Source organism: Hylobates moloch, unplaced genomic scaffold (assembly GCF_009828535.3).
Source record: "Hylobates moloch isolate HMO894 unplaced genomic scaffold, HMol_V3 SCAFFOLD_10, whole genome shotgun sequence".
NCBI lineage: Eukaryota > Metazoa > Chordata > Mammalia > Primates > Hylobatidae > Hylobates > Hylobates moloch.
Genome location: NW_026652285.1, coordinates 86513156 through 86538172, shown reverse-complemented (window position 1 = coordinate 86538172; position 25017 = coordinate 86513156). Strand labels below are relative to the sequence as shown.

Genomic DNA, 25017 nt, shown 5'->3' with positions numbered 1-25017 from the left:
TGACCACAGACTGGGTGGCTTAAAACAACAGAAATGTATTCAGTTATGGGGGCCAGAAGTCCAAAATCAAGGTGACAGCAGGATCACACTCATCCCTCCAACCGCTCTTCCAGTTTTTGCTGATTCCTAGTGGTCTTCGGCTCGTGGCAGTGTCACTCCAGTCTCTGCCCCTGTCTTCGTGTGTTCTTCCCTGCATGTTTCTTTGTGGCTCAAATCTCCCTGTCCGTTCTCTTATATGGACAGAAGTCATTGAATTTAGAATCCTCCCTAAATCCAAGATGATCTCTTTCTGAGATCCTTAACTTAATGACACCTGCAGAGACCCCATTTCCAAATTAGGTCACATTCACAGGTACTGGGGGTTAGAACTGGGACATATTTTTGGGGGAACACAATTTGACCTACGCTTTATGATGGGGTGACAGGGCCCTAGGGGGCACATGAAACTCGAAATATTGCTGTGGCCATTTTTGGAAAAGTACACTCTGCCTCAGTAGATTTGGGATGGATCCTGAGAGTTTGCGTTTCTCACGGGCTCCTAGGTTTTGCTGATAGTACTCATCTTTGTCATTTTAGCAGCTATAACAGAGTGCCTGAGATTGGGCAGTTTGAAATGCATATAAATTTATTAGCTCACAGTTCTGAAGGGTGGGGGAGAGAGAGACAGAGAGAAAGTGTGTGAGAGAGAAAGTGAGTGACAGAGGGAAAAAGTTGGAAAGGTGGAGTTCTTGTGGCCTAATCACCTTTTAAGGGTCTCATCTCTTAATACTGCATGAGTTTTAGTGGAGGACACACATTCAAACCACAGCACAGTTGGTCGATGGACAACACATGGGGTTCTGCTTTCAAATTGCTGACAGTCTAGTGAGGAAGAGGGAGGAGGAAATAGCAAACTGTAATAAAGTCAGACCCATAAGAAGTACCATGCTTTTAATAGGAGTACTACCTGATAATTGGATAACAATTAACATCTACGATGTACAGGCAGTATTCTGGGCACTTTGTATATATCAGTCCTTTTACCCTCACAGCAACCCTGTGGTAAGGGTGCTCATCCCTTGTTTACCGATGTGAGGCTCAGAGAGGTTAAATGATTTACCCAAGGTGACACAGCCAGGGTGTGGTGGAGCCAGGCAGGCTGCTTCCGAGTCCCTGTGGCCACTGTACGGCCCTTCCTGTGCTGGGACCTCAGGTGGGAGCAGTCAGTCCAGGTGAGTGGGGCTGGTTGTGGCTGCAGAGAGGAAATGGATCTCGAGCTGGACTTCTCTTGGTTAGCAGATTCTTGCTGAGCTTCTCTATGTGCCTGACATGCAAACATGAGCCAGAAGACACATGATTTTTGCCCTTGTGAAGACTGCGGTCTGGTTGGGGCATTGAGTGTGGAAGATTATGCCAGGCAGAGAAATGAAGGAAGAGCTCTTCCAGGAAGAATTGGCAGGAGCACAGACACAGAAGCATGGGGGTCAGGGACGGGCAGGCAGGCTGAGAGGGACTGAGGAGCTGACAGAGAGGAGAGATGAGGAGGGAGGGGGAAGGGGTAGGGAAGGAGACATGCTCCAACAGCTTTTCCAAGAGCTCCCGGCTGGCTAGACGCACCTAGGGATGCATGTGGCACTAGGAGTGAGTGAGGGTATTCATTCCAAAGTCAGGGAGCTGTGAGTTAAGGCAGATGGGAGGAGGCAAGAGCTTTCAGAGTTTGGGATGTCCAGGGAACTGAGTGGTGCTGTGCACTAGAGATTTTGGCCCAAAAACCTCAAAGGGTTTGAGCCAAACCCTTTGTTTTGAGTTTTATTTTTCCAGCTACTAAAGTAATAAGTTCAATACATAATACACACACAAACACATGCAGAAAGTAGAAGGACCCAGACATCCTGCCTTCTAAAGCCAGCCTTTATTACCATCGTTTGTTCTTTGAGATACAATTCATATGCTATAAAATTCACCCTTTTAAAGTGTGCAAATCAGTGGTTTTTAGGATATTCACAGGGTTGTGCAACTATCACTGCTATATAATTTCAGAACATTTTTATCTCCCCTGAAAAACTCTCTGTACCCACAAAGTCATCACTCCCCATTGCTCCCTCTCTTCACTCCCTGAAAACTGCTACTAATCTGCTTTCTGTCTCTCTAGATATGCCTATTTTGGGCATTTCATATCAATGAATCATAGAATATGTGGCCTTTGTGTCTGCCTTCTTTTACTTAGCATAATGTTGTAGCATCTACCAGGAAATTCCTTCTTACGACAATAGCATTCTGTTGTATGGTGATATCGCATTTTGTTTATCCATTCGTTAGTTGACGGACGTTTGAGTTGTTTCCATCTGTTGGCATCTTGATGTAGTTTCTGTCATTCTCTTCTCTGTATTCTTTGACATGCTTTCTATCATACAGCTTGCTTTGCATTTCACATTCTTATCTGCATTTTTCCATGTAAATAAAAACTTATGAGTACAACTTGTAATAGTTGCATAATCATATTCCATCTTGGGGCTAAATTATAATTTATCTAACCATTCCCTTGAAGTCAGGCATTTAGCTGTTTCTAATTGAAATCAGGTTTTAAAAGGAGCAACAAATGAGAGAAACCTCAGAGGACCTTTCCAGAGGCGATTAAACCGCCTCCAAGCCTATCTATGCCAGCAGGCTTCAGAGCCCAGTGTGGGGCAGAAATGATTTATCCCAAATTACTAAGAGGCATGGAATGGACCGGGTGAGATAAAGAAGATTCTTCTCCAGCGTGGCATGGCATATCTGCCGAGGGCCTAGACCCACTCTCCCCCAGACCCCCAAACATCGAGGGAGGTGTTAGAGAAGGCGGGAGAGGTGATGGTGGCCTGTGCTATGGCTTGTCTCCCCACAATTTTTTCATTTAGTTGTGGAATTTTTTTCTTTTTACACTTGACAGTCTGGTCTTTGTATACAATTTGAAGAGGTATGGAAAATGAATAAAGAACTTGATATTGAAATTGCCTGGAATTGAACACTTGGAGGCAACTCCTATGAACAGTCTGGCATATTTCTTCCCAGTCCCTTGAACACAGTTGAAGACCACATTAGATAGGCAATGTTAAGATAACATTGGAGCCCAGGTGGGGTGGCTCACGCCTGTAATCCCAGAACTTTGGGTGGCCAAGGCGGGCAGATCCCCTGAGGTCAGGAGTTTGAGACTAGTCTGGGCAACATGGTGAAACTCCATCTCTACTAAAAATACAAAAATTAGCTGAGCATGGTGGTGCACGCCTGTAATCCCAGCTACTTGGAAGGCTGAGGCACAAGAATCGCTTGAACCCAAGAAGTGGAGGTTGCAGTGAGCCGAGATCACACCACTGCACTCCAGCCTGGGTGACAGAGTGAGACTCTGTCCAATAATAATAATAATAATAACACTGGAAAACCTGAATTCAAAAGTAAAGTATGTTCACTGTACAAAACAGAGAAAACCCTACACTTAGGGAAAACTAGTGCCATGATTTTGTTGTATAACCTTTCAGTGTGTTATGCCTACATGGAATATAATATGGATAAAATATTTCAGCAAAACTGGGATCAGACTGTTTTCTTTCCCCCACCTTCCATAACATTTTAGCATTTACCCTGCCAGCAGAGGTGTGCATATGTATATGTATGTGTGTATATATATATAGCATTCGGATCCTTCATGTGAGAAAGACCTTTGCAAAATATTAAGTGAAAAAAAGAAGTTACAGAGTATGGTTATGTAATTCCATTTTTGCTTTTTTAAAAAGAGGAATATATTTATTTGTACATACTTGTATATATGAAGAGAATCCCTGAGAAAATACCCAAGAAACTGATCCTGGGGCTTTAGATTTCAGGAATGGAGATGTGTTTTTAAGAGAAGGGGTTTTCGGAGGGAAGATTTTTACAGTTTGTATATACCCCCCTTTTTACTATTTGATTACTTGTACTATGTCATTATATTGGTTTTGTAATTTTTTTTACAAAAATTTTTTTTACAAAAAATTTAAGTTTAATTGGAAAAAATAATTATATGTGATTAAATATTATACATCATTTTTAATGGCAGTATAATAATTACTGTATGGATATACCATGCGGTATTTGACTAACATTAATTCATAGACTTTTTGGAGGGGGTTCAAATTCTTTTTGTAAATTTAAATTCTGTATAACCATGGTTATTTGGTTGGGGTTAATTCCTAGCAGTAAAATTGCAAAAGTTTTTGTGCCATTTTGTCAAATGCTTCTTAGCAAGTTTCAACCAAGTTATGTTCCAGCTGGTGAAGTGCCAGATGCCCCACTAACCCTTCCTCATCTAGATGGGGTAGGGGAGTTGATATGGATTGGCTGTGTCCCCACCCATATATCGTCTTGAATTGTACTCCCATAATTCCCATGTGCTGTGGGAGGGACCCAGTGGGAGATAATTCAATCAGGGGGGTGGTTTCCCCCCATACTGTTCTCGTGGTAGTGAGTAAGTCTCATGAGTGCTCATGATTTTATAAGGGGTTTCCCCTTTTGCTTGGCTCTCATTTCTCTCTTGCCTGCTGCCATGTAAGACGTGCCTTTCACCTTCCTCCATTATTTGAGGCCTACCCAGCCATGTGGAACTGTGAGTCCATTAAACCTGTCTTTCTTTTTAAATTACCCAGTCTTGGGTATGTCCTTATCAGCAGTGTGAAAATGGACTAGTACAGGGACCTTCTGGTGTTCTGTTCTGTTTGGCTATTCATGAATGCCCACCATGTTTTTGTTACCACAAATTTGGTAGGCACAATAATGGACCCTCCAAAATGTCTACATCTGAATCCTCAGAACCTGTGACTATGGTAGGTTATATGGCAGAGGGACTAAAAGCTCCTATTCAGCTGGCCTTGAGGTAGGGAGATGATCCTGGATTATCCTGGTGGGTCCCGTGTCATCACAAGGGTTGTTGAAGTAGAGGTGGGAATCAGAAGGAGGGAACCAGAGAGGTGGCTATATAAGAAGGCCTTGTTGGTGCGAGGTTGCTGGCTTTGAAGATGGAGGAAGGGGCTACCAAAGTAGGAATTTAGGAGGCCTCTGGTAGCTTGGAAAGGGCAAGGAACTGGATTGTCCCCTAGACTCTCCAAAAAGGAACTCTGTCCTGCTGACATCTTGATTTTAGCCCAGTGAGATCTATATTAGACTTCTGACCCCAGAACTGTAAGATAATAAATTCGTGTTGTTTTAAACCACTGAGTTTGTGGTGATTGGTCCAGCAGTGTAGGATATTCATATGATGTGTGAAATATCGCCAACACCTATTATAGCTCTTCCCCTTGGGAGGCACTTGGCTCCTGTCTAATATTCTTCCATTGTCCGGTGCTGGCCACAACAGTACTGCTTTCTTCTTGGTAGGAGTTGGAGGATTCCCATGTATTTGGAAGAGCAGGTCAATTTGCTTCTTTATGGCTATGAAGCACAGAAATGGAAACACACTCTAGATTCTGATGTCTGATACTCCCCACAAAGGACTGGACCTAGAAGTTTTTTTGTTTTTTGTTTTTGTTTTTTGCTTTGTTTTGTTTTGTTTAAATCATTTTATTTTGAAATAATTTCAAGAATACTGCAAAGAACTCCCATATACCCTTGTATTTGTGCGTTTTGCGTTGCTCTAAAGGAATATCTGAGCCTGGGTAATTTATAAAGAAGAGAGTTTTGTCTGGCTCACCGTTCTGCAGGCTGTGCCAGCATCTGCTTTAGGTGAGGACCTCAGGAAGCTTCCACTCATGGCAGAAGGCAAAGGTGAGCAGGCTTGTCACATGGTGAGAGAGGGAGCAAGAGAGAGAGAGCAGGGAGGTCCCAGACTCTTTTTGACAACTAGATCTCCTGGTAACTCATTACCGTGGGGAGGGCACCAAGCTGTTCTTGAGGGATCCACCCCCATGACCCAGAACGCCTCCCACTAGGCCCACCTGCAACATTGGGGATCACATGAGGTTTGTAGGGGACAAATATCCAAACCATATCAGCCCTTCACCCAGATTCACTGGTTTTTCATATTTCGCCACATTTGCTTTATGTATTTTTCTCTTCTCCCCTCTAAAGCATTGGAGTTGTCTATCTCATGCCCCTTTATTCCTAAATACTTCAGTATTTTTTTTTCTCTAAGAACAAGGACATTCACTTAACATGATCACAGAACAATGATCACAATCAGGAAATTTAGCATCAGTACAATGCTATTATCCAATCTGCATAGCCCCAGCGTTTGCCATTTGTCTCAATAATGTTGTCTTTTAGCAGTTCTTTCTGCTCTCAGTCCAGGAGCCAACCCAGGATCACGTGTTGCATTTTGTTTTTATGATTGTTTAGTTTCATTTAATTTGGAACAGTTCCTCAGCCTTTCTTTATCTTCCTATGACATTGATATTTTTGAAACATTCTGGCTCATTATTTTGTAGAATGTTTCTCTATTTGGGAGGTCTGATGGTTGCTATGATTGGATTAGGTTATGCATTTCGGCAGGATCATGCTAGCTTTGATGTCAGATCCTTGGTGGGTCCCGTGATGTCAGTTTGTCCCGTTATTAGTGAGGGTAACCCTGATCACTTGGGTAAGTAATGTCTGCCAGGTTTCTATACTGTTTTTCCTTTTATAATAACTTATTTGCAGGTGATATTTTGAGACCGTAAATATTCTGTTCTGTGTCAAAATTTACCTACTAGTTTTGCCTGATTCAGTTGTTTTGCAAAATTTTTAAAAACTCACTTGCAGGCAGAGGCGGGTGGATCACGAGGTCAGGAGATCGAGATCATCCTGGTTGACACAGTGAAACCCCGTCTCTATTCCACTACTCAGGAGGCTGGTCAGGAGAATGGATGAACCTGGAGGCGGACTTGCAGTGAGCGCGATTGCCCATTAATCAGCCTGGGGACAGAGCAAAAAAAAAACTCACTTGCTGTTTTACTGTAGAGAGGAGCTTTATCCTGTGATTTATTTATTTAGTACAAATATGGATTCATGCCTTCTTACTTTGTTATTTATGATTGGCATTATTTACTTTGATACTCAAAGAGTGTCCCAGATTTGGATACGGCAGAGCCTTCAGCCTGGCTTCTGTGTCTATTTGACATGCATCTGTCATTCTTAGAGAATTTCCTTACTTTCTGGCTCAAGAAGATGGTTCAGGCTCATCTTGTACTTTTCCTGCCCAGCCTTGGAACCAGCCATTCTCCACTAGGCCATGATTTTTCTCAGTGGGGAATGGCATTTAGATATCAAGATCTGGGGGCTAGATGGGCTTATTGCTACTGAGGTGTCATTACTAACAGGCCTTTTAGTGGACAAAGCTGGGAAATATACATGCCTGCATTTGTATGCACAGTCACCCCTTAAACAATACAGGGCTTAGAGGTGCCAACCTTCTCACACAGTTGGAATTCACATATACCTTTTGATTCTCCAAAAACTGAACTATTGATAGCCTACTATTGACCTGAAGCCTTACCAATAGCCAATTAACACATATATTGTATGTTATATATCTATATACCATATTCTTAGAATAAAGCTAGAAAAAGAAAATGTTATGAAGACAATCATAAGGAAGAGAAAATACATTTATAGTGCCTTACTGAATTTATTGATTCCGTAAGTTTACCTCATCTGTTTACAAGATGAATCGTCTGTCTGAAATGGTGCCCGAGTGTAGCTGCAGACCTCAATCTGTGGCACATATTAAGCAATGCAACTTTTTCTTAAAATGGCATGACTTTCTCTGCTTCTTGGGAGCACTTCCAGCATCACTAGTGGCACTTCATAGGGGTCCTATGGTGTTATTCAAGCTTTATGGTAGTGCACAAAATATGTTGAAAAATATACGAGAGCCACGAGGGACCACTTTTTACTATGATATGCAATTTACTGTAGAGACAGACCACTCATGCAGAGATGATGAGCGGCACACAGCGTTTTAAGCTGATACTTTCAAAACTTGAGCACACTGAACTAGCAACAGAAGGTGACTATGAAATTATTGCAGTACTACTATGTGTACTTCTGTAAATTTTATGCAGTTGTGATTTAATACTGCATTTTTATGTTCGTTTATATTTCTCTTGACTGTGAATGGTGCCATGTATTATCCGCAAGGGTTTGTGTATGTAAGTTTTGATAAATCTTAATTTTTTAGGTCAGGCGGGGTGGTTTACGCCTGTAATCTCAGCACTTTTTGGGACGCCAAAGTGGGCGGATCACCTGAGGTCAGGAGTTTGAGACCAGCCTAGCTAACGTGGTGAAACCCCATCTCCACTAAAAATACAAAAAAATTAGCTGGGTGTGGTGGCGCACACCTGTAGTCCCAGCTACTCTAGAGGCTAAGGCAGAAGAATCACTTGAAACCAGGAGGCAGAGGTTGCAGCAAGCCAAGATGCATCACTGCACTGAGCCTGGGCAACACTGTGAGACTCCATCTCAAAAAAAAATTTCTTTTTAACTTTTAAAAATAATAGATTTGTGGCTGGGTGCAGTGGCTCACGCCTGTAATCCCAGCACTTTGGGAGGCCAAGGTGGGTGGATCACTTGAGGTCAGGAATTCAAGACCAGCCTGGCCGACATGGTAAAACCCTGTCTCTACTAAAAATACAAAAATTAGCTAGGCATGGTGGTGCATGCCTGTAATCCTAGCTAGTTGAGAGGCTGAGGCAGTAGAATCGCTTGACCCCGGGAAACGGAGGTTGCAATGAGCTGAGATCACACCACTGCACTGGAGCCTGGGCGACAGAGAGACTCTGTCTCAATAAATAAATAAATATAATAGATTTGTGTATATTTTACGATAGTAAATTATAAAGTAGACTACATATATTTTATGCGTTCATGACATGCCTTTTTCTTAATTTTCTCGATATTTCTAGGCTACATGGCTCATCTGTTTTTCCAAATTATCACAAATCTTCAAAAAAATTCTAGTATATTTAAGAATCTGCATGTAAGTGTACCTACACAGTTTAAACCCATATTGTTCAAGGGTCAACTGTATACATATAATACACACTCATATTCATACATGTGTGTACACACATATATCTGTATGTATGTGTGTACATAAAGATATACATGAAATATAGATATTTCATTATTTGTCTAAAACATGAGTTCACTCATACTGATACCTCCTCTTCTAGGCCAACATCACATGGTTCTTCCTAGCTTCTCCCATTTCTTCAACAGTGAGAAATCAAGATCCTACCTTAAATGTTTACCCATTTGCCCAATTTTACAAGACACAAAAGTAGTTTCAGAATTGCCATGTGAAGTGGAGCTTCTGATTTGTTTATTTTGTCCTTAAACTGAGGGTTTATAGTCAAAGCAGTCTGTTACTTGGGTTAGTTATTTTGTTTCCCACTTCAGCTGAATTATGTTATTCATATGAACAAGGTTCATTTGTTTTTGCTGGCATTGAATAGGGTTTCCCTGTCTTTATTGATTTAATTTTACTTTCTGAGTACTAAAACATCAAAACTATACAAAAAGGTACACTCAGAGTACGGCTCCCCACGTCCCTTCTACCCATTCTCACCTGCTCCTTAAAGGCAACCAAATAAGTTTTTGGTTTATTCCTCTTGTTTCTTTTTGCAAAAATAAGCAGATTTGTATCTATATGCTTTCTTCTATAAAAGATAGCATGCTATAGATACTCTTTTGCACTTAATTTTCTTCACAGTATTCTGGAAATCCTGTTTTTATCAGTGCCCAGAGGTCTTTGTCATTCTTTTCGACGGCCGTGTGTACTCTGCTGTGTGGCTGTACCATATGTTATCCAACCGTTCTCCTCTGTATGGACATTTAGGTTATTTTCAGTGTTTTATGGTCACAAACAGTGCTTCAGTGAGTAACTGTGTGCATATGTATTTTATTAATTTGGGAAGTATATCTTCAGGGTAAATTTTTGAAAGTGGGATTCCATTAGCCAGGCGCGGTGGCTCATGCCTTGTAATCCCAGCACTTTGGGAGGCCAAGGCGGGCGGATCATGAGGTCAGGAGATAGAGACCATCTTGGCTAACACGGTGAAACCCCATCTCTACTAAAAAATACAAAAAATTAGCCGGACGTGGTGGCGGGCGCCTGTAGTCCCAGCTACTCGGGAGGCTGAGGCAGGAGAATGACATGAACTGGGGAGACGGAGCTTGCAGTGAGCCGAGATCGCGCCACTGCACTCCAACCTGGGCGACAAAGCGATACTCTGTCTCAAAAAAAAAAAAAAAAAGAAAGAAAGAAAGAGAGAGAGAGAAAGAAAGAAAGGAAAGAAAGGAAGGAAGGAAGGAAGGAAGGAAGGATTGATTCCATTAAGTGTTGGATCATCCTGAATTCCCACCAGCTACGTAAAAGTGTGCCTCTTTCTCCATAGCTGACAGTAGTCACTGTAAAGTTTTACATTTTTTCTCAATCTGATAGGTGAGAAATGGTATCCTGATGTAGCTTTATTTTGCAATTTTTTTCTTTTTTGAGACAGGATCTCGATCTGTCACCCAGGCTGAAGTGCAGTGGCACGATCTCGGCTCACTGCAACCTTTGCCTCCCAGGCTAAAGTGATCCCCCCATTTCAGCCTCCCAAATAACTGGGACTAAAGGCATGCACCATCACGCACCATCACATACATCAAAAATAATTTTTTGTATTTTTTGTAGAGATGGGGTTTCACCATATTCCCCAGGCTGGGTGATTTTCTTATTATGGGTGAAGCTGAACATCTTTTCATATATTTAATGGCCATTTATAATGTCTTTCTTGTAACTTGTTCATGTCTTTTATTATCCTTTTGCTCTCAGGATTTTGGATCTTTTTTCCCCTAAAACTTAAGAATTCCTTAAATATTAGAGCTAACTGGCCCTTTGTCTGTAGTATATATTGCAAGTGTTCTCTCCATGTGTCTTAGTCAGCTTAGGCTGACTGAAATACCAAAGACAAGGTGGCTTAAACAATAGGACTTTATTTTCTCACATTTCTGTAGGCTGGGAAGCCCAGGGTCAACGTGTTGGCCAGTTCAGTTCCTGGTAGGGTCTATCTTCATGGCTTGCCTTCTTACCGTGTCCTCACATGGCCAAGAGAGGACTCAGGTGTCTCTTCATCTTCTTATAAGGGCACCAACCCTTTTGGATTAGGACCCCACCATTGGATTAGAAGGTAACTGTATTTACCTCCTCACAGGCCCTATCTTCAAATACAGTCAGACTCAGGGTTAGGATAGGAATTTCGGGGGGACACAAACATTCAGCCCATAACATGCTGGTTGTCATTTTCTTTTGACTTTGCTTATAGAGTTTTTTTCAATACAAAAGTTTTATACATTTTAAATCTAATTTAATTATTAATCCTTTCTTTTGTTGAATTTGAGTCAGGTTACATGTTTCCTTATGCCCAGGGTATAGATGAACTTATCTATTTTTTCTCTTAATGCCTATAAATACATTTTTCCTTTTGACCTCTGATCTGTTTGGCATTTAGTCTTATAGAGGGCATGATTTATTTTATCTTTTTCTAAATAGCTACTCATTTATCCTACTACTGCATAGTCTGTCTTTGTCACAGTGATTTGTAGTGCCACCTTTATCATACACTAAAATTTTGTGTGTCCTTGGGCCTATTTCTAGTCTGTTTCACCGTCTGTCTGTCTACTCATGACTCAGTGCCACACTGGTGTAATTATGGAGGATTTAGAGCAGGCTTTAGTGCCTGGTAGCTTCTCTAGTAGCTTTTCTGTATCAGGGTTTTTCATAGCCGTTCTTGCATTTTATACTTTTAGATTTTAAAACAATTGTTTTTATTTTTAAATAACAAAAAGTTTTTTATTTTTTATTATATTTAAATAATAAAATTATTTTATGTTTTAAAATTAATAGATTTATTTATTTTATTTAGTTAGTTTTTTGAGATGGAGTCTCGCTCTGTCACCCAGGCTGGAGTGCAGTGGCGCAATCTCAGCTCACTACAGCCTCTGCCTCCCAGGTTCAAGCCATTCTCCTGCCTCAGCCTCCCAAGTAGCTGGGATTACAGGCGCCTGCCACCACGCCCGGCTAATTTTTGTATTTTGGTAGAGACGGGGTTTCACCATGTTGGCCAGGCTGGTCTTGAACTCCTGATCTCAGGTGATCCACCCACCTCGGCCCCCCAAGGTGCTGGGATTACAGGTGTGAGCCACTGCGCCTGGCCAATAGATTTATTTTTTTAGAGCAGCTTTAGGTTTACAGAAAAATTGAGTGGGAACTACAGAGTTCCCATTATACCTCCTCTGCCCCAACCTTTCCCCAACACATTTTCACCTATTATTAACATTTCGTGTTAGTGTACAAGAGGTACATTTGTTAGAGTTGATGAGCAAATATTGATGATATTTTTATTAGTCCATACTTTATATAAGGGTTCACAGTTCAGTGGATTTTGAGCAATATATAATGTCATGTATCAAACATAGTGTAATACAGAAGAGTGTCACCCCTCTAAAAATCTTTTGTGCTCTACTTCTCATCCTTCCCTGAGCCTCAGGCAACCACTGATCTTTACAGTGTCTCTATCAGTTTGCCTGTTTCAGAATATCACATAGTTGGAACCATGCAGTGTGTAGCCTTTTCAGACTGGCTTCCTCCCCTTAGCAGTATGCATCTAAGGCTCTTCCCTGTGCATTTTTATTTTTCCCCATGAATTTTTACTGACTTTTCTAACAAAAGCTTGTTGATGTTTTTGTTGGGATAATGTTAAATACATAAGTGAGCTGAGAGAGAGCCGATGTCTGGGTAATGCTGAACCCTTTCCAAGAAAAGGGGATATTTTATTTGTTGAGTCATTTCGAGTGTTTTAGAAGTGTGTGAAGTTTTCTTCATATAGGTGTTGTACATTTCTTGTTAAGTTTATTCCTTGGTAGGTTTTCCTCTTCTGTTGCTATTATAAATGAGGTTTCCCCTTCCTTCCATCCTATCTTCCAACTGGTCACTGTTTGTGTCTATGAAGGCTGTGGACTTGAGCTTGAGAACTTGATTCTTGCAGGTCTGCAGAGCAGCTTGAAGCAGGTGGTAGACTGGGTTCTGGGCCAGCTTTGCCCCAACTGCCCAGGAAGCCTTGGACCTGTGACACCCCTCCTCTACCTCTCACCCTAGTTTTCTTTCTTCCAGAATGAGGGGCTGGATTAAATGTACACCATTTCCCAGAGTGTGATTCCAGCAAAAGCAAACCTGATTTGTGTTTTTACCTCTTTGTCTTCCCTTTGATTGTAAAAATCTAATGCTCCTTCCCTGCTGCAGCCTGTAGAGCTGGGCTGCATGTACCCAGCCTCCCTACATGCCCTGGCCTTGTCAAATGCAACCTTTACATAAATGGAAAATGTCTCCAGCCTGTCTGCAGGAACCAGAATGGGGAGGGGACTAGCTTGTTTGTATGCCTGCGCATCCATTTATTTAATTGTTTATTCATTCATTCGTGGATTCCATCAGGCATCTGTCAGGTGCTTCCCATGTGCCATTCAAGGGGGGTGCAGCGCACTGACTTTGAACTCTCTGCCTGTAGTCTAGTACGATCTCAAACTGTGGGGAGTGAGTGCTGCAGGGTGCCCTGGGCGAGGGGGATTAGTGATATCTGCCTTGGAGTTGGAGAAGTCTTCTTGGAGGAGGTGTCATTTGAGCCAAGACCTGAACGTTCAGTAGGTGTTATCCAGGTGAGGAATGAAGGGAAATACGTTTTGGGCAGAGGAACAATGTGTGCCAAGGTCTGGAGTGGGGAAAGGGCTCCATCTGTTGAGTGAACTGAGAGATGGCAACCATGGTTGGATTGGAAAAAAAGCAGTAGGGGAGGAAGGTGTGAGATGGGTTCGGAAGCTAAGGCTCCTCTCAGGCTAGGCAGAGGAGCTTGGAAGCTACTAGGGGATTTTAAAGGAGGGTGTGACAGGATCAGGTTTGCAGTTTAAATGAATCTGTCTTCTACATAAAGAAAGTGTTGGGCAGGGTGGTAAAAGTGGAAGCAGGGAGGCCACTTAGGAGGCTGTGGTAATGGTCCAGGTGAGAGACGAGGACGGCTGGGATCCGAGTGGAGTTAGTGAAGATGGAGGGTCCTTTTGGAAGGGAAAGTAAAATCCATTGGGCTTGATGATGGATCCAGTGGGTTTGGAATTTTAGGATTGAGCAGTGAGATGAGGAGCCCTGGAGAAGGACCAGGCTTGGAGGAAAGAATCGGAGAAGGTCAGGGGTTTGATCTGAAGCTGTGTTTAGGCTTGTTCAGGATGGTGGCCATTAGTCACATGTGGCTAGAGAAATGGAACTTGTGTGACTGGGGGAGTGAATTTTTAATTTTATTATAATTTAAATGTAAATAATAGTTGTTGGACAACCTAGTTATAGAACATTTCCATTATTGCAGGTCTGGATCTCAGAATAGCAATTGGTTTGGCTTCAAATCCCACTCTGCTACTTGCTTGCTGGGTGTCCTTGGGCAAATAACTTCACCTCTCTGAGTCTCACCGCTGTCATCTATGAAACACAGACCCTTCCATGTCTCAGACAGTGCCTATTAAGTTTAGAGCTAAACTGTACAAGGTAGCTGGCCTAAGCGAGGCACTTGGGGGCTGGTAGTTGTTATTCTTTCTGTATTTGACCTCTGTAATTTCTCTGTTTACTTTGGAAGCCAGATTTTCCTGTGGGAAGAACTCAGGTTTGACCTTGACTCAGAGTACGACCTTGGGCAAGTTCTTTCCCCTTTCTGGCCTCAGTTTTGATTGATGGCTGGGTTAGAGCAGGCCTTCATTGAGGCTGCCTGTGTGGTGAATAGAGTAAGCAGGTACTAACAGCGGATCTGCCAGTGTCAGAAGAGGGAACCGGAAGGAAGCATGGACCGTATTGGGAGTCAGTGTGCATTAGCCTTGCCGGGTCCATCCACAGCGTTTCTGGTTAGGTTCTGCCTTGTGAGAGCTCTAAACCAGAGAGGGTTGGGTGAAGAGCTCACCCAGACCCAGCCCATACCCTGAGCTTGCTCCAGGAACCATCTTGGCAATTACCTGCCTCTTTTTATTTTCTTTTTCAAAATATGGACAAGGTTTACTGACTTCTGAACTGTTGGGAAAAACTAATGTCTCATTAAAACTGTATTGCTCACTTGTAATGAAAAAAAAAAAAAAACAGCCCATTAAAGTTTTATACCTGACATGGAAAACTATTAAAGATTCATAATTGCAATAAAACTCTTTAATAGAATTTGAATTTTTCTTGTGATAATGCTGCAGCCAACAGGGTCCTCCCTTGAAGCCTCAAGATCCATTTTAATACAGGCTTGGGAGGGTGCTGAAGGCAACTCTGAAATCAGCTTCTTTCGGGCCCTTCCCAGCGTGGCTGGTACAGGTGCACGCGCGGTCTGAGAGGATGGATTCCCCCCTCCCAGCTCAGCCTCGGGATCAGGTTGTTGGCAGGCTTCTCTCCTAACAACTTCTGGCGAGGGAGCTCGAAGCTACTGCCATTCCACCACAGGTTCTTCCTGCCGGTTCCCTTCATCGGGCACGAATACAGCACCTACTGAGTGCATGGCCTAAAGCCCAGGGCTGGGAGGGGTAAGAAGTAGAGGAAGGGCAGACTGGCTTTTCTTAAAGGAGAGGGTGGTATTGGTTCATGCAGGGGCCTTGCTGGCTGATAGAATGAAGGCCAGATCCCAGCTCTTAATGACTCTACTTCCCGTCCTCGGCTTCCTCATCTGTAAAATGGGGTTAACAATATGAGTTTCATGGGTGTGGTCAACGTGTGTGGGTCAGTGGAAGCCAGAGGCAGGGCCCTGGGGAAGGTAGGTGGAAAGGTAGGGGGTGGCGCTGAGAGACACCCTGCAGGTAGAATTGCTAGATTCGGTTGGTGAGTGATCAACAGGTGAATTCAGGAATAAGCATGGCTTTCAAAAATGCATTTATTGCATTTATGGCCCCATGGAGACCCATGCGGTTACTGTATGTTAGCTACTTGTTTATGTGCTTTATACCTGTTCATTCAGTCAATATTTATTGAGCACCTACTATGTGCCAGACCCTGTTTTAAGTGTTGATGATACACTGGGGAATGTATTAACTCATTTATCAACCAGGTACTGATATTGTCTCCATTTTCCAGAGGAGGTAACAGGCACAGAGAAGTGAAGTCAATTACCCAAGGTCACACAGCAAGTAAGTGGCAGAGTGTAGAATTAGTCAGAGACTCCTGGGTCTGTGCTCAGAAACACACACCAGATGGCCACTGGTGTACTCTGCACAACACACTAGCTGTTAGTGGTCTTGTTCCCATTTTGGGAAGGAAGGCTTAGAACAATGAAATTATTTTCCTCAGGTCTCTTAGAGAGTAAGAGGGCTCTGTTAACCCAGCGAGGTCCACTGAGTGTTTCTGCTGTTCCGCGGGCCCCCTCTCCTCCTGGGGCTCCTGCGCCTGCCCCAGACCTAAGGGAAGTGAATTCTCTGCTTACTGGTGGTTGGCCAATTTCAGGGAAATCGGTATCCTGTCCTTATTGAAGCCCCGCCGTGCTCTTCTCAGAGTGTCTGAACATGAGCCAGTCACTCAGTGCGCTGTGGATGATGGAGGAGTCTTTCCTCTGCCTTAAAATGAAGGGCATTCCATGGTCCACCCTCCATTCCTCCATCAGTGGTGACAAATAGGATGCCCATGGTGACAAATAAAATAAAGCTGCCTTTATTCGTTTATCCTTCCGTGTCCTCCCCATCAGTGCCCTGCAAGCAAGCTGAGCAATATTAGACAGTCGATCACACTTGGCACCTGTCTCTCCTATCTCCAGCACGTCCTGTCTCAGTGAGCTCTGGTGGAGGGATGTGAGTGTTTCCACGGTTAGCCATGGGTCTGGGCTTTGCCGTTGCCTTGCTTTGTGGCCCTAGACACGTCCCTGTCCTTTCTGGGCCTCGGATTCTGCATCTATAAGAGACGCCTTGGAAGGCCCCGATGGATACAGCATCTTTGCCTCTGTTTTCTGCTTTATTTTCCTGTGCTGTCTAACTCTGAGTTGGCTTCAGTGGGTAGGAAAAAGCCACATTGCAATGAACAAACAAACAGAGTTCATAGTTTTCTTTGGGAAAGAGTGAGAGGAAGATCTTTAAACATGCTGCCTCCAAATTCACATCACACCAACTGACGGGAAAGGGGAAACAAACAGAAGTGAGACCAAGAGAGGAGGAAGGCCAGGTCCCCCCATCCATTCACCATTTCCTAAGCATCTCCCGCATGCCAGTGCTGTGCTGGGATGAAGGTGGCATAGGGTGGTAGGAAGAAGATGAGAAGATTGGGCTCAAAGGCTGGTTCATTTGTTTATTTCCAGTACAACTAGTGACCTTGAGCAAGTCACTCGACATCTCTGAACCTGTCTCCTGTATTTGGAGGAGAAGCGCGTGAGAAGCCATAGAAAGCCTGATGTGTCTCAGGCTCTGTGCAGGGTGGTTCCATTTGATTCTCACAGCTACCTGGGAACTAGTGGTAGTATCATGCCCATCTTACAGATGACAAAACCGAGACTCAGGTTGTACTTGAGAGCTGTGCAGGGCCACTCAGCTACTATGTCACGGTTGCCTGGCTTTAAAACTAGAGGCTGCAATGTAGGGATGGGACTCCACACTCCACTGGCCACACGGGGTGGCACTAGGACACTAGCAACAGGGAAGACACCACACTTGGTTGAAAGTGGTTTGTGGACTCTACATCACAGTGAGTGTGTAGACAGCTCTTCTCACAGGGCTCCTAGACCTGGGGAAGCTTTGCAACAAGTAGAGGAAAAGGGAGTGAGCTGGACACAGAAAAACGGGAGCCACTCCAGACCAACTCAGATGCTGTGGAGGGCCCTGTGGAGACCCTGAAGCCAGTCCTACCTAGCACTTTGGTTTGAACACAGGCTCTGGAGGAAGAAGAGACAGGAGAGGATTGAAAAGAGATTGGGAAGATGGGCTTACACGTCCCCAGTAAGTCAGGGTTTCCCAAGTGTGACTCCCATTTCACAGCCGTTCCCCAGGCAGATTGCACAGGAATCCACGCCACCTCTTCCAATCTGGTAGGGATATATTTACTTAACAGGCATGAGGACAATGTGACTAGCACAGCCAACCTGGGTTTTCACGCATATTAACGCCTAGGTTGAGGCTGAAGTAAGCGGGATGCTGGGTAATTCCCGTGACTCCGGTTGCATAACTGCCAGGTGCCAGGCTCAGGGTGAGGGAAGTGACCTAAGTTTGGAAGCCACAACACTAAATCAGCCCCCACAAGAGCCACTGGTCCCAGAGGTGACTGATACCTCCACCCCAGGGTGGCTAGATTTTCAGTAATAAAAATACAGGATGCTCATTTAAATTCGAGTGCAGATAAACAATGAATACGTTTTTTAGTATGTATATGCCCTATGCAATATTTGGGACATACATATATTTTTAAAGTATTTGTTTATCCGAAATTCAAGTTTCACTGGGCGTCCTATATTTTATCTGGCAACCTTCCCCCAGCCTCATAGAAGGTCACGTCGATGCTCATAGAATTGAGTTGTTCCCTCCCCTCACTGCCCTCCTGGCCTGGACCCATAGGAAGAGGCTTGCATACAGAAGGATGCCCTTCCATAGCTGGTCTTGGATGCCAGTTCCTTTAACTAAACTGCAGGGATGAAGTAAAGTGTGTTAAAGGGAAGATTAAAATTATGCCCTTAGTGCAACGAAAGCGAAAGCTATTGAGGGGCATACTTAAGGAAACAAAGCACTTCCGCGGTGAAGAGTGCAGCCAGCTCCAGCTCAGAGCAGCAGGTGGAAGCGGAGAAGATTTCTGCCCAGCAGAGATGAGAGATGGAGCTGCCACATGGTTAGGTGGTTTAGCAAGTTGGGTGCCAGTGAGCCCAGCAGGAATGAGTTTCTCCTCCACTCTCAGTAAGGCCTGAGTACCTGGGAGAGCTGCACAGCTCTGCCTCTTAGCATCAGAGAAAGCCAGCTGGGAGAGAGAGGGGAGGAGGGAGCTGCAGAGGCGAGATAGGGATGGGCAGTATCCACACCTGCTTGCATAAGCACTGATTGAGTGCTTGCTAGGTACCAAGCCCTGAGCCAGATGTTGGGTTTTGTCTCAAGCTCTTTACAGGAAGACCAGCTGGGGCTGCCGAAGTTCTCAGGGGCCCTAGCTTCTCAACCAGGGAGCTCAGAGACATAGAAAGGGAGAAAGAGAATTGCAGATATTGCTGGGGGCATGGTGAAAGCATGTGGCATTGAGATGCTGCTGACTATAGATATTTGGAGAAGGACAATCCTGGGCTAGGACTCCCTTTTTACTCCCAACGAAAGTGAGGCACAAAAGCTATTGTGGGTTTTGTGGGGCGATGTGGCACGGAAGTGATAGAGTTAGGATTTGAACCCAGATCTGATTGTCTTTGAAACCATTAGCCATAGTGCTTTGCTTCCTCCTAGATTATGAGGGGTCATGGGAGGTGTTTAAGCAGGGAGAGATGTCATCAAAGCAAAAAGTTGATGAAATTAATCTGACACTGGCGGGGCGCGGTGGCTCACGCCTGTAATCCCAGCACTTTGGGAGGCCAAGCTGGGTGGATCGCCTGAGCTCAGGAGTTTAAGACCAGTCTGGGCAACATGGCAAAACCCCACCTCTACTAAAATACAAAAAGTTAGCTGGGCGTGGTGGTGTGCACCTGTAGTCCCAGCTACTCAGAAGCTGAGGCATGAGAATTGCTTGAACCCAGGAGGTGGAGGTTGCAGTGAGCTGAGATTGCGCCACTGCACTCTAGCCTGGGCAACAGAGGGAGACTCAGTCTCCAAGAAAAAAAAAGAAATTAATCTGGTACTATGTCTGTGGCCAGTTTAGATGTAAATGCACAGTGAGGAGGATGCTAGCTCACTAACGTGAGAGGGAACAGGTAGGAACCCAGGTCAGGGGGCTGATGGGGGTGGAGGACAGGATTTGCTGAAGGATCTGCTCAGTGGGGTAAAGGCAGAGTTGATGATGGGATGAAGTTTTCAGATCTGGCTGCTGCAGGCAGGGTCAGGGAAAGGATGGCAGCACAGTAGCTTTGGACACGCTGGATTTGAAGCGGTATCACGTGGTCCCCAAACAGAGCTCCCGGCAGCAGCCCAGTAGTAGAAAGCAGAGGGGCCTTGGTGCTGGCCTGAGCTGGATGTGCAAATCAGCACTCCTTTTCACTAGCACTGTGACAACAAACTATGTGCTTAACCTTTCTGGGCCTCAGTTTCCTCTCTAGTGAAATGGAGAGCCATGATATCTACTGTATAGGATGTTGGTGATATTAAGGAGAAAACATATAAAGGGACAAAGAAGGCTGGTGTAACGTCCATCTCTGAACTGCAGCAGAGATGGTCCTGGAGTTGGAATGGATGGAAATGCGTGTCTTTTTATTAATCTGATTTTTTTTTTTTTGAGACGGAGTCTCGCTCTGTTGCCCAGGCTGGAGTGCAGTGGCGCAATCTTGGCTCACTGCAAGCTCCGCCTCCCGGGTTCACGCCATTCTCCTGCCTCAGCGTCTCCGAGTAGCTGGGACTACAGGTGCCCGCCACCACGCCCGGCTAATTTTTTGTATTTTTTAGTAGAGACGGGGTTTCACCGTGGTCTCGATCTCCTGACCTCGTGATCCGCCCGCCTCGGCCTCCCAAAGTGCTGGGATTACAAGCGTGAGCCACCGCGCCCGGCCTGATTTTTTTTTTTAAACAGAGTCTTGCTCTGTCACCCAGCCAGGCTGGAGTGCAGTGGCACAATGTTGGCTCACTGTAATCTCTGCCTCCGGGGTTCAAGCGATCCTCCCGCCTTAGCCTCCCGAGTAGCTGGGACTACAGACGCACCACCTGGCCGGGCTAATTTTTATGCTTTTAGTAGAGATGGCGTTTTGCCATGTTGGCCAGGCTGGTCTTGAACTCCTGACCTCAAGTAATCTGCCCACCTCAGGCTCCCAAAGTGCTGGGGTTACAGGCATGAGCCATGATGCCCGGCCTCATCTGATGATTTTTTTAATTGAATTCCTACTGTGTGCTGGGCCCTGGGGATACAGTGTGGAGAGGTTGATGGGGAAACTCAGTCATCACACAAAGCTGAGCTCCCCCTTGATGGTGAGCTAAATGGAACAGGAGCAGGTTATCCTGTTCAGCGCAGCATCCCAGCACACAGTAGGCATTGCAGTAAATGGTGGTGAATGTTTGAAATGCAGCACAGACCCCACTCTGTTAGGGTCATGGAGGCGGAGGCAGCAAGCCTCCCCTGAGCGTGTCAAAGCTGGTGCAGAGGGGAGAGGTAAAGTCTGTCTTTGTAACCACTTTCTCTAACTCTCACCTCTCCCAACTGGGGTGAGGCATTCAAGAAAAGCCGGGGAACTGGGGAGCAGGGTTTTGGTTCTCATCCCATCTTCTTTTCTCCCAAGCTCCCGTTTGTCTTACCTTTTCCAAATCTTTGAAAAATGCTGGGTAAACCTACAGGAGTTGATATGTGCTCTCAGCAGGCTGGGAAACTGAGGAAAAGGAAAAACAGCCAAGAATAACCAGCATTATGAGGCTGCCCTTCAAGGCCTCAGTGGCACATGACCGTGGGCAGCCCTTTCCCGTCCTTAGACCTCAGTTGACCCATTTGTGAAAGGAACCCTGTGTTTAAAGGTGCGGTCCCATCATACCCTGTAGCATCTTCCCTTTCAACCCCTTCTATTTTTGTCACATATTTGTTTTTATTGGAAGGCTAGTTTTATTTTTTGCCTCTATTTTTACATTCCTTCATTAAAAGTATTTTTTTAAAAAGAGAGGATCTTGCTCAGTTGTCCAGGCTGGAGTATGGTGGTGCAATCACAGTTCACAGCAGCCTCGAACTCCTGGGCTCAAGCGATCCTCCTGCCTCAGACTCCCAAGTAGCTAAGGACTACAGGCACACACGACTGTGCCCGGCTGTTATTATTTTTAGAAATGGAGTCTCACTATTGCCCAGGCTGGTCTGCAGCTACTGGGCTTAAGTAGTCCTCCCACCTCATTCTTCCAAAGCTCTGGGATTATAGGCATGAGCCACTGTACCTGCTAGAAATATTTTTTTAATTACAAAATAAAGCTGCCTCCTTGCAAGAATCTAAGCCATATGTACTGCTTTAACGGAAAGCTAATTTTCTCATTTATTGCTGTTTCTTTTAGTAGATTAAAGTGTTGTTTACATTTTAAGGTAATATAAGAATGCATGGTTGAGGTAAAAACCTCAACAAAGTAAAAGTATAGGAGGAAAATTACCGATGTCCAGCTCATCCTACCCCAGCTTCACGCCCACCTTGGCCCTGAGATGACTGTTGTTTCTAGATAAGGGGACCCTTGGGAATGTCATCGTAGACCCACCCCTCAAAGCCATTGCTGAGTCCTGGGGACGTGCCCCCTTTTGATGACAAGAGCATGGACTCTGGGTCAGGATCAGAAGGCCGGCACTGCTGTTGACCTGCTGTGTGACCCTCAGGCATCCTCACATCCTCTCTGATCCTGGATGACCTCCTTGGCAGGCTGGCCCAGAGGAGAACTGGGATCTGGGCTGTGAAGTCCCTAGTGTGAATCCTGCAAACAGCCCGGGTGACTGTGTTGTGTGGTGCTCTTGGCAGGTTGGGGACCAGATTCTAGAAGTGAATGGGCGGAGCTTTCTCAACATCCTACACGACGAGGCGGTCAGGCTGCTTAAGTCGTCTCGGCACCTCATCTTGACAGTGAAGGACGTCGGGAGGCTGCCCCATGCCCGCACCACTGTGGACGAGACCAAGTGGATCGCCAGTTCCCGGATTGGGGAGACCATGGCGAACTCGGCAGGGTCTGGCCACTCTGCTCGCTCCAATCTCCAGACCCCAGGGCCATTTCTGAAAGCCAGTGATAGCTGCCTCCCATCCCTCCACCGCCCTGGCTCTCCTCTCAGCCTGCAGTCCCCACACCAGGGCCCTCCATTGGCAGGACATGACCTGGGCACATCCCTCTCCTCTCTTGGCCTCAGTTTCCCCATGGAAAGCTGAAATACACCATCCAACTGTCTCATTCTTTATTTGTCCCCAAATTACTTAACTCATTCTATAGACCTTAGTTGCTTCATCTAAAAAGTAGGGACCATAACGCTGCCCTCATCCCAGATCTGTGCAGATGAAAGAGAGGGAGGGAAAGGGAAGGAGAGAGATTCTTGGGTTTATTTGGCCAGAGGCCATCAGGTTGGATCCCATGAAGAAATCTGGGTGAGAGGGTCTTAAAGTCATAAACTGAGATCCAGTTGCCAGGTGGCTGCATAGTTGCCAACAATGTAATGTGCCACCTTTTGATCTTCATCAGAAATCTCAGCCTGGTGGCCCCCTGGCCAAATACACCACAGAGCATATCTCTCTCTCTCTCTCTCTGTGTGTGTGTGTGTGTGTGTGTGTGTGTGTGTGTGTGTGTCTGTCTGTCTGTCTGTCTGTCTGTCTGTCTGTCTCCCTCCCCCTTCCCTTCCTTTCACCTGCATAGTATTAAACATTTTTAAAGTTACTTGCCAACATCTAGAAAGATACCAGATTTTCTATTAAAAAACTGTATTTCTGGATGCTTCTTAAAAATTAGGAAGTCTGGCAGCCTGAGCCCACATGGGCTGGAGCTGAGTCGCACCTGCAAGTTGCATCTGGGATCTCCAGTTCACTGGCCCCTAAGCTCCTGAGGGTTGGCCTGACCCTGAGGTTGCCTGTCAATCACCATTTCTTCCCTCCACTCCTTGCGTTACCTGCCTGGTTGTGCGGGGTTGGCAACGACTCAGGAGCCCACCTCAGGTGGTTTTGGAGGTGCCATCCATACTGCTGATTGGGAGGCTGGATGCTGCCAGTCTGTCAGGAGTTTCATTTACCCCTGAGTAGCCCCCAGACTGAACTGGCAGCGAATGGAGGCCACGATGCATGGTTCTCTCAAAGCTTTGTTCTTCCTGCCCCAAGTCACCCTGTCCCTTGCCCACGCCCATTTGATCTGCTCGGATGCACAACTGGAGACGTGTGTCTTTCCCCACAGGTTTCTTGGCGATCTCACAACAGGAGGAATAAACAAGGTAGGGCATCCTCTAAGGGGTATTCTCTGCTTCCTCACAGCTCCCTGAGTGAGGAGGTCTGGCCAGCCAGAGGGTGCCGAGTGACTTACACTACCTCATTCCAACTGGGCAGCCCCTTATCTGCCCACCCCCCATCCCACTTATCTATGACTGACTGCTAGGTTCTGGGCACCATCCCTGGCACCAGGTTTGATGGCTGTGAACAGAGCAGACCAGGCCCCTGCCCTCATGCAGGTTATACTCAGTGAAGGAGATGTAAAGACAAAACAAATTCTAATTAAGAAAGATAGTACTATCAAGGCAAAGTGCTGGGGGTTATGAGCGAGGGTAACAGATGAGACGCCACACTTAGACGGGTTGGAAGGGCAGAGGGGGAGTGGCATGGCCACTCAGCTCTAGAAAAGCTCAGAATTCCTGAGCTTCTATCTTTCTGTCTTGCAGCCAGGATTTTACAAGGGCCCAGCTGGCTCCCAGGTGACCCTGAGCAGCCTGGGGAACCAGACGCGCGTGCTGCTGGAGGAGCAGGCTCGGCACCTGCTGAATGAGCAGGAGCGCGCCACCATGGCCTACTACCTGGATGAGTACCGTGGCGGCAGCATCTCCGTGGAGGCGCTCGTCATGGCCCTGTTCGAGCTGCTCAACACCCACGCCAAGGTGACCCGCACCCTGCCTCCCAACTGGCTTCAGCGTTTCCAGGGCTCTGCATCCTGCCCTGCCCCTGCTCCTTTGCTGAGAACCTACAAGGGGTCAGGCCTGAACTGAACCCTGGGCAGAGACCTGGGACTGAGGCAGCCTCCCACCCCCGGGAAGCTTACAGACTCCTGGGGGAAACAGACATTTAAAGTGCCCTGTGTTTGGGGCCCTATCGCAGTGGCTTCCAACGCTGGGTGCACAGAATTACTTGGATTGCTCTTAAAAGCAGTGCTCGGGCCCCATCCCAGGCTGGTTAACGCCTCATATCTGGGGATGGGAGCCAGCCGTCAGTCATCTTCACAAGCCCTCCAGGTGACTGTGCT

General features: G+C 45.5%; 1 protein-coding gene across 7 annotated transcripts in view; it reads left to right on the top strand.

Annotated features, from left to right (window-relative positions):
* WHRN (whirlin) overlaps window positions 1-25017 on the top strand; it is a 104411-nt gene that overhangs the window by 57531 nt on the left and 21863 nt on the right. For 5 of the 7 annotated variants that reach the window (XM_032164957.2, XM_032164956.2, XM_058445084.1 and 2 more), the window contains 3 exons: window positions 22560-22762; window positions 23965-24001; window positions 24443-24655. In XM_032164957.2, the coding sequence (XP_032020848.1) occupies window positions 22560-22762; window positions 23965-24001; window positions 24443-24655 (453 nt within the window). Of the gene's footprint in view, window positions 1-6546; window positions 6563-16112; window positions 16132-22559; window positions 22763-23964; window positions 24002-24442; window positions 24656-25017 lie in introns of those variants that run through there. The other 2 variants (XM_058445085.1, XM_058445086.1) reach the window with 2 other exon arrangements.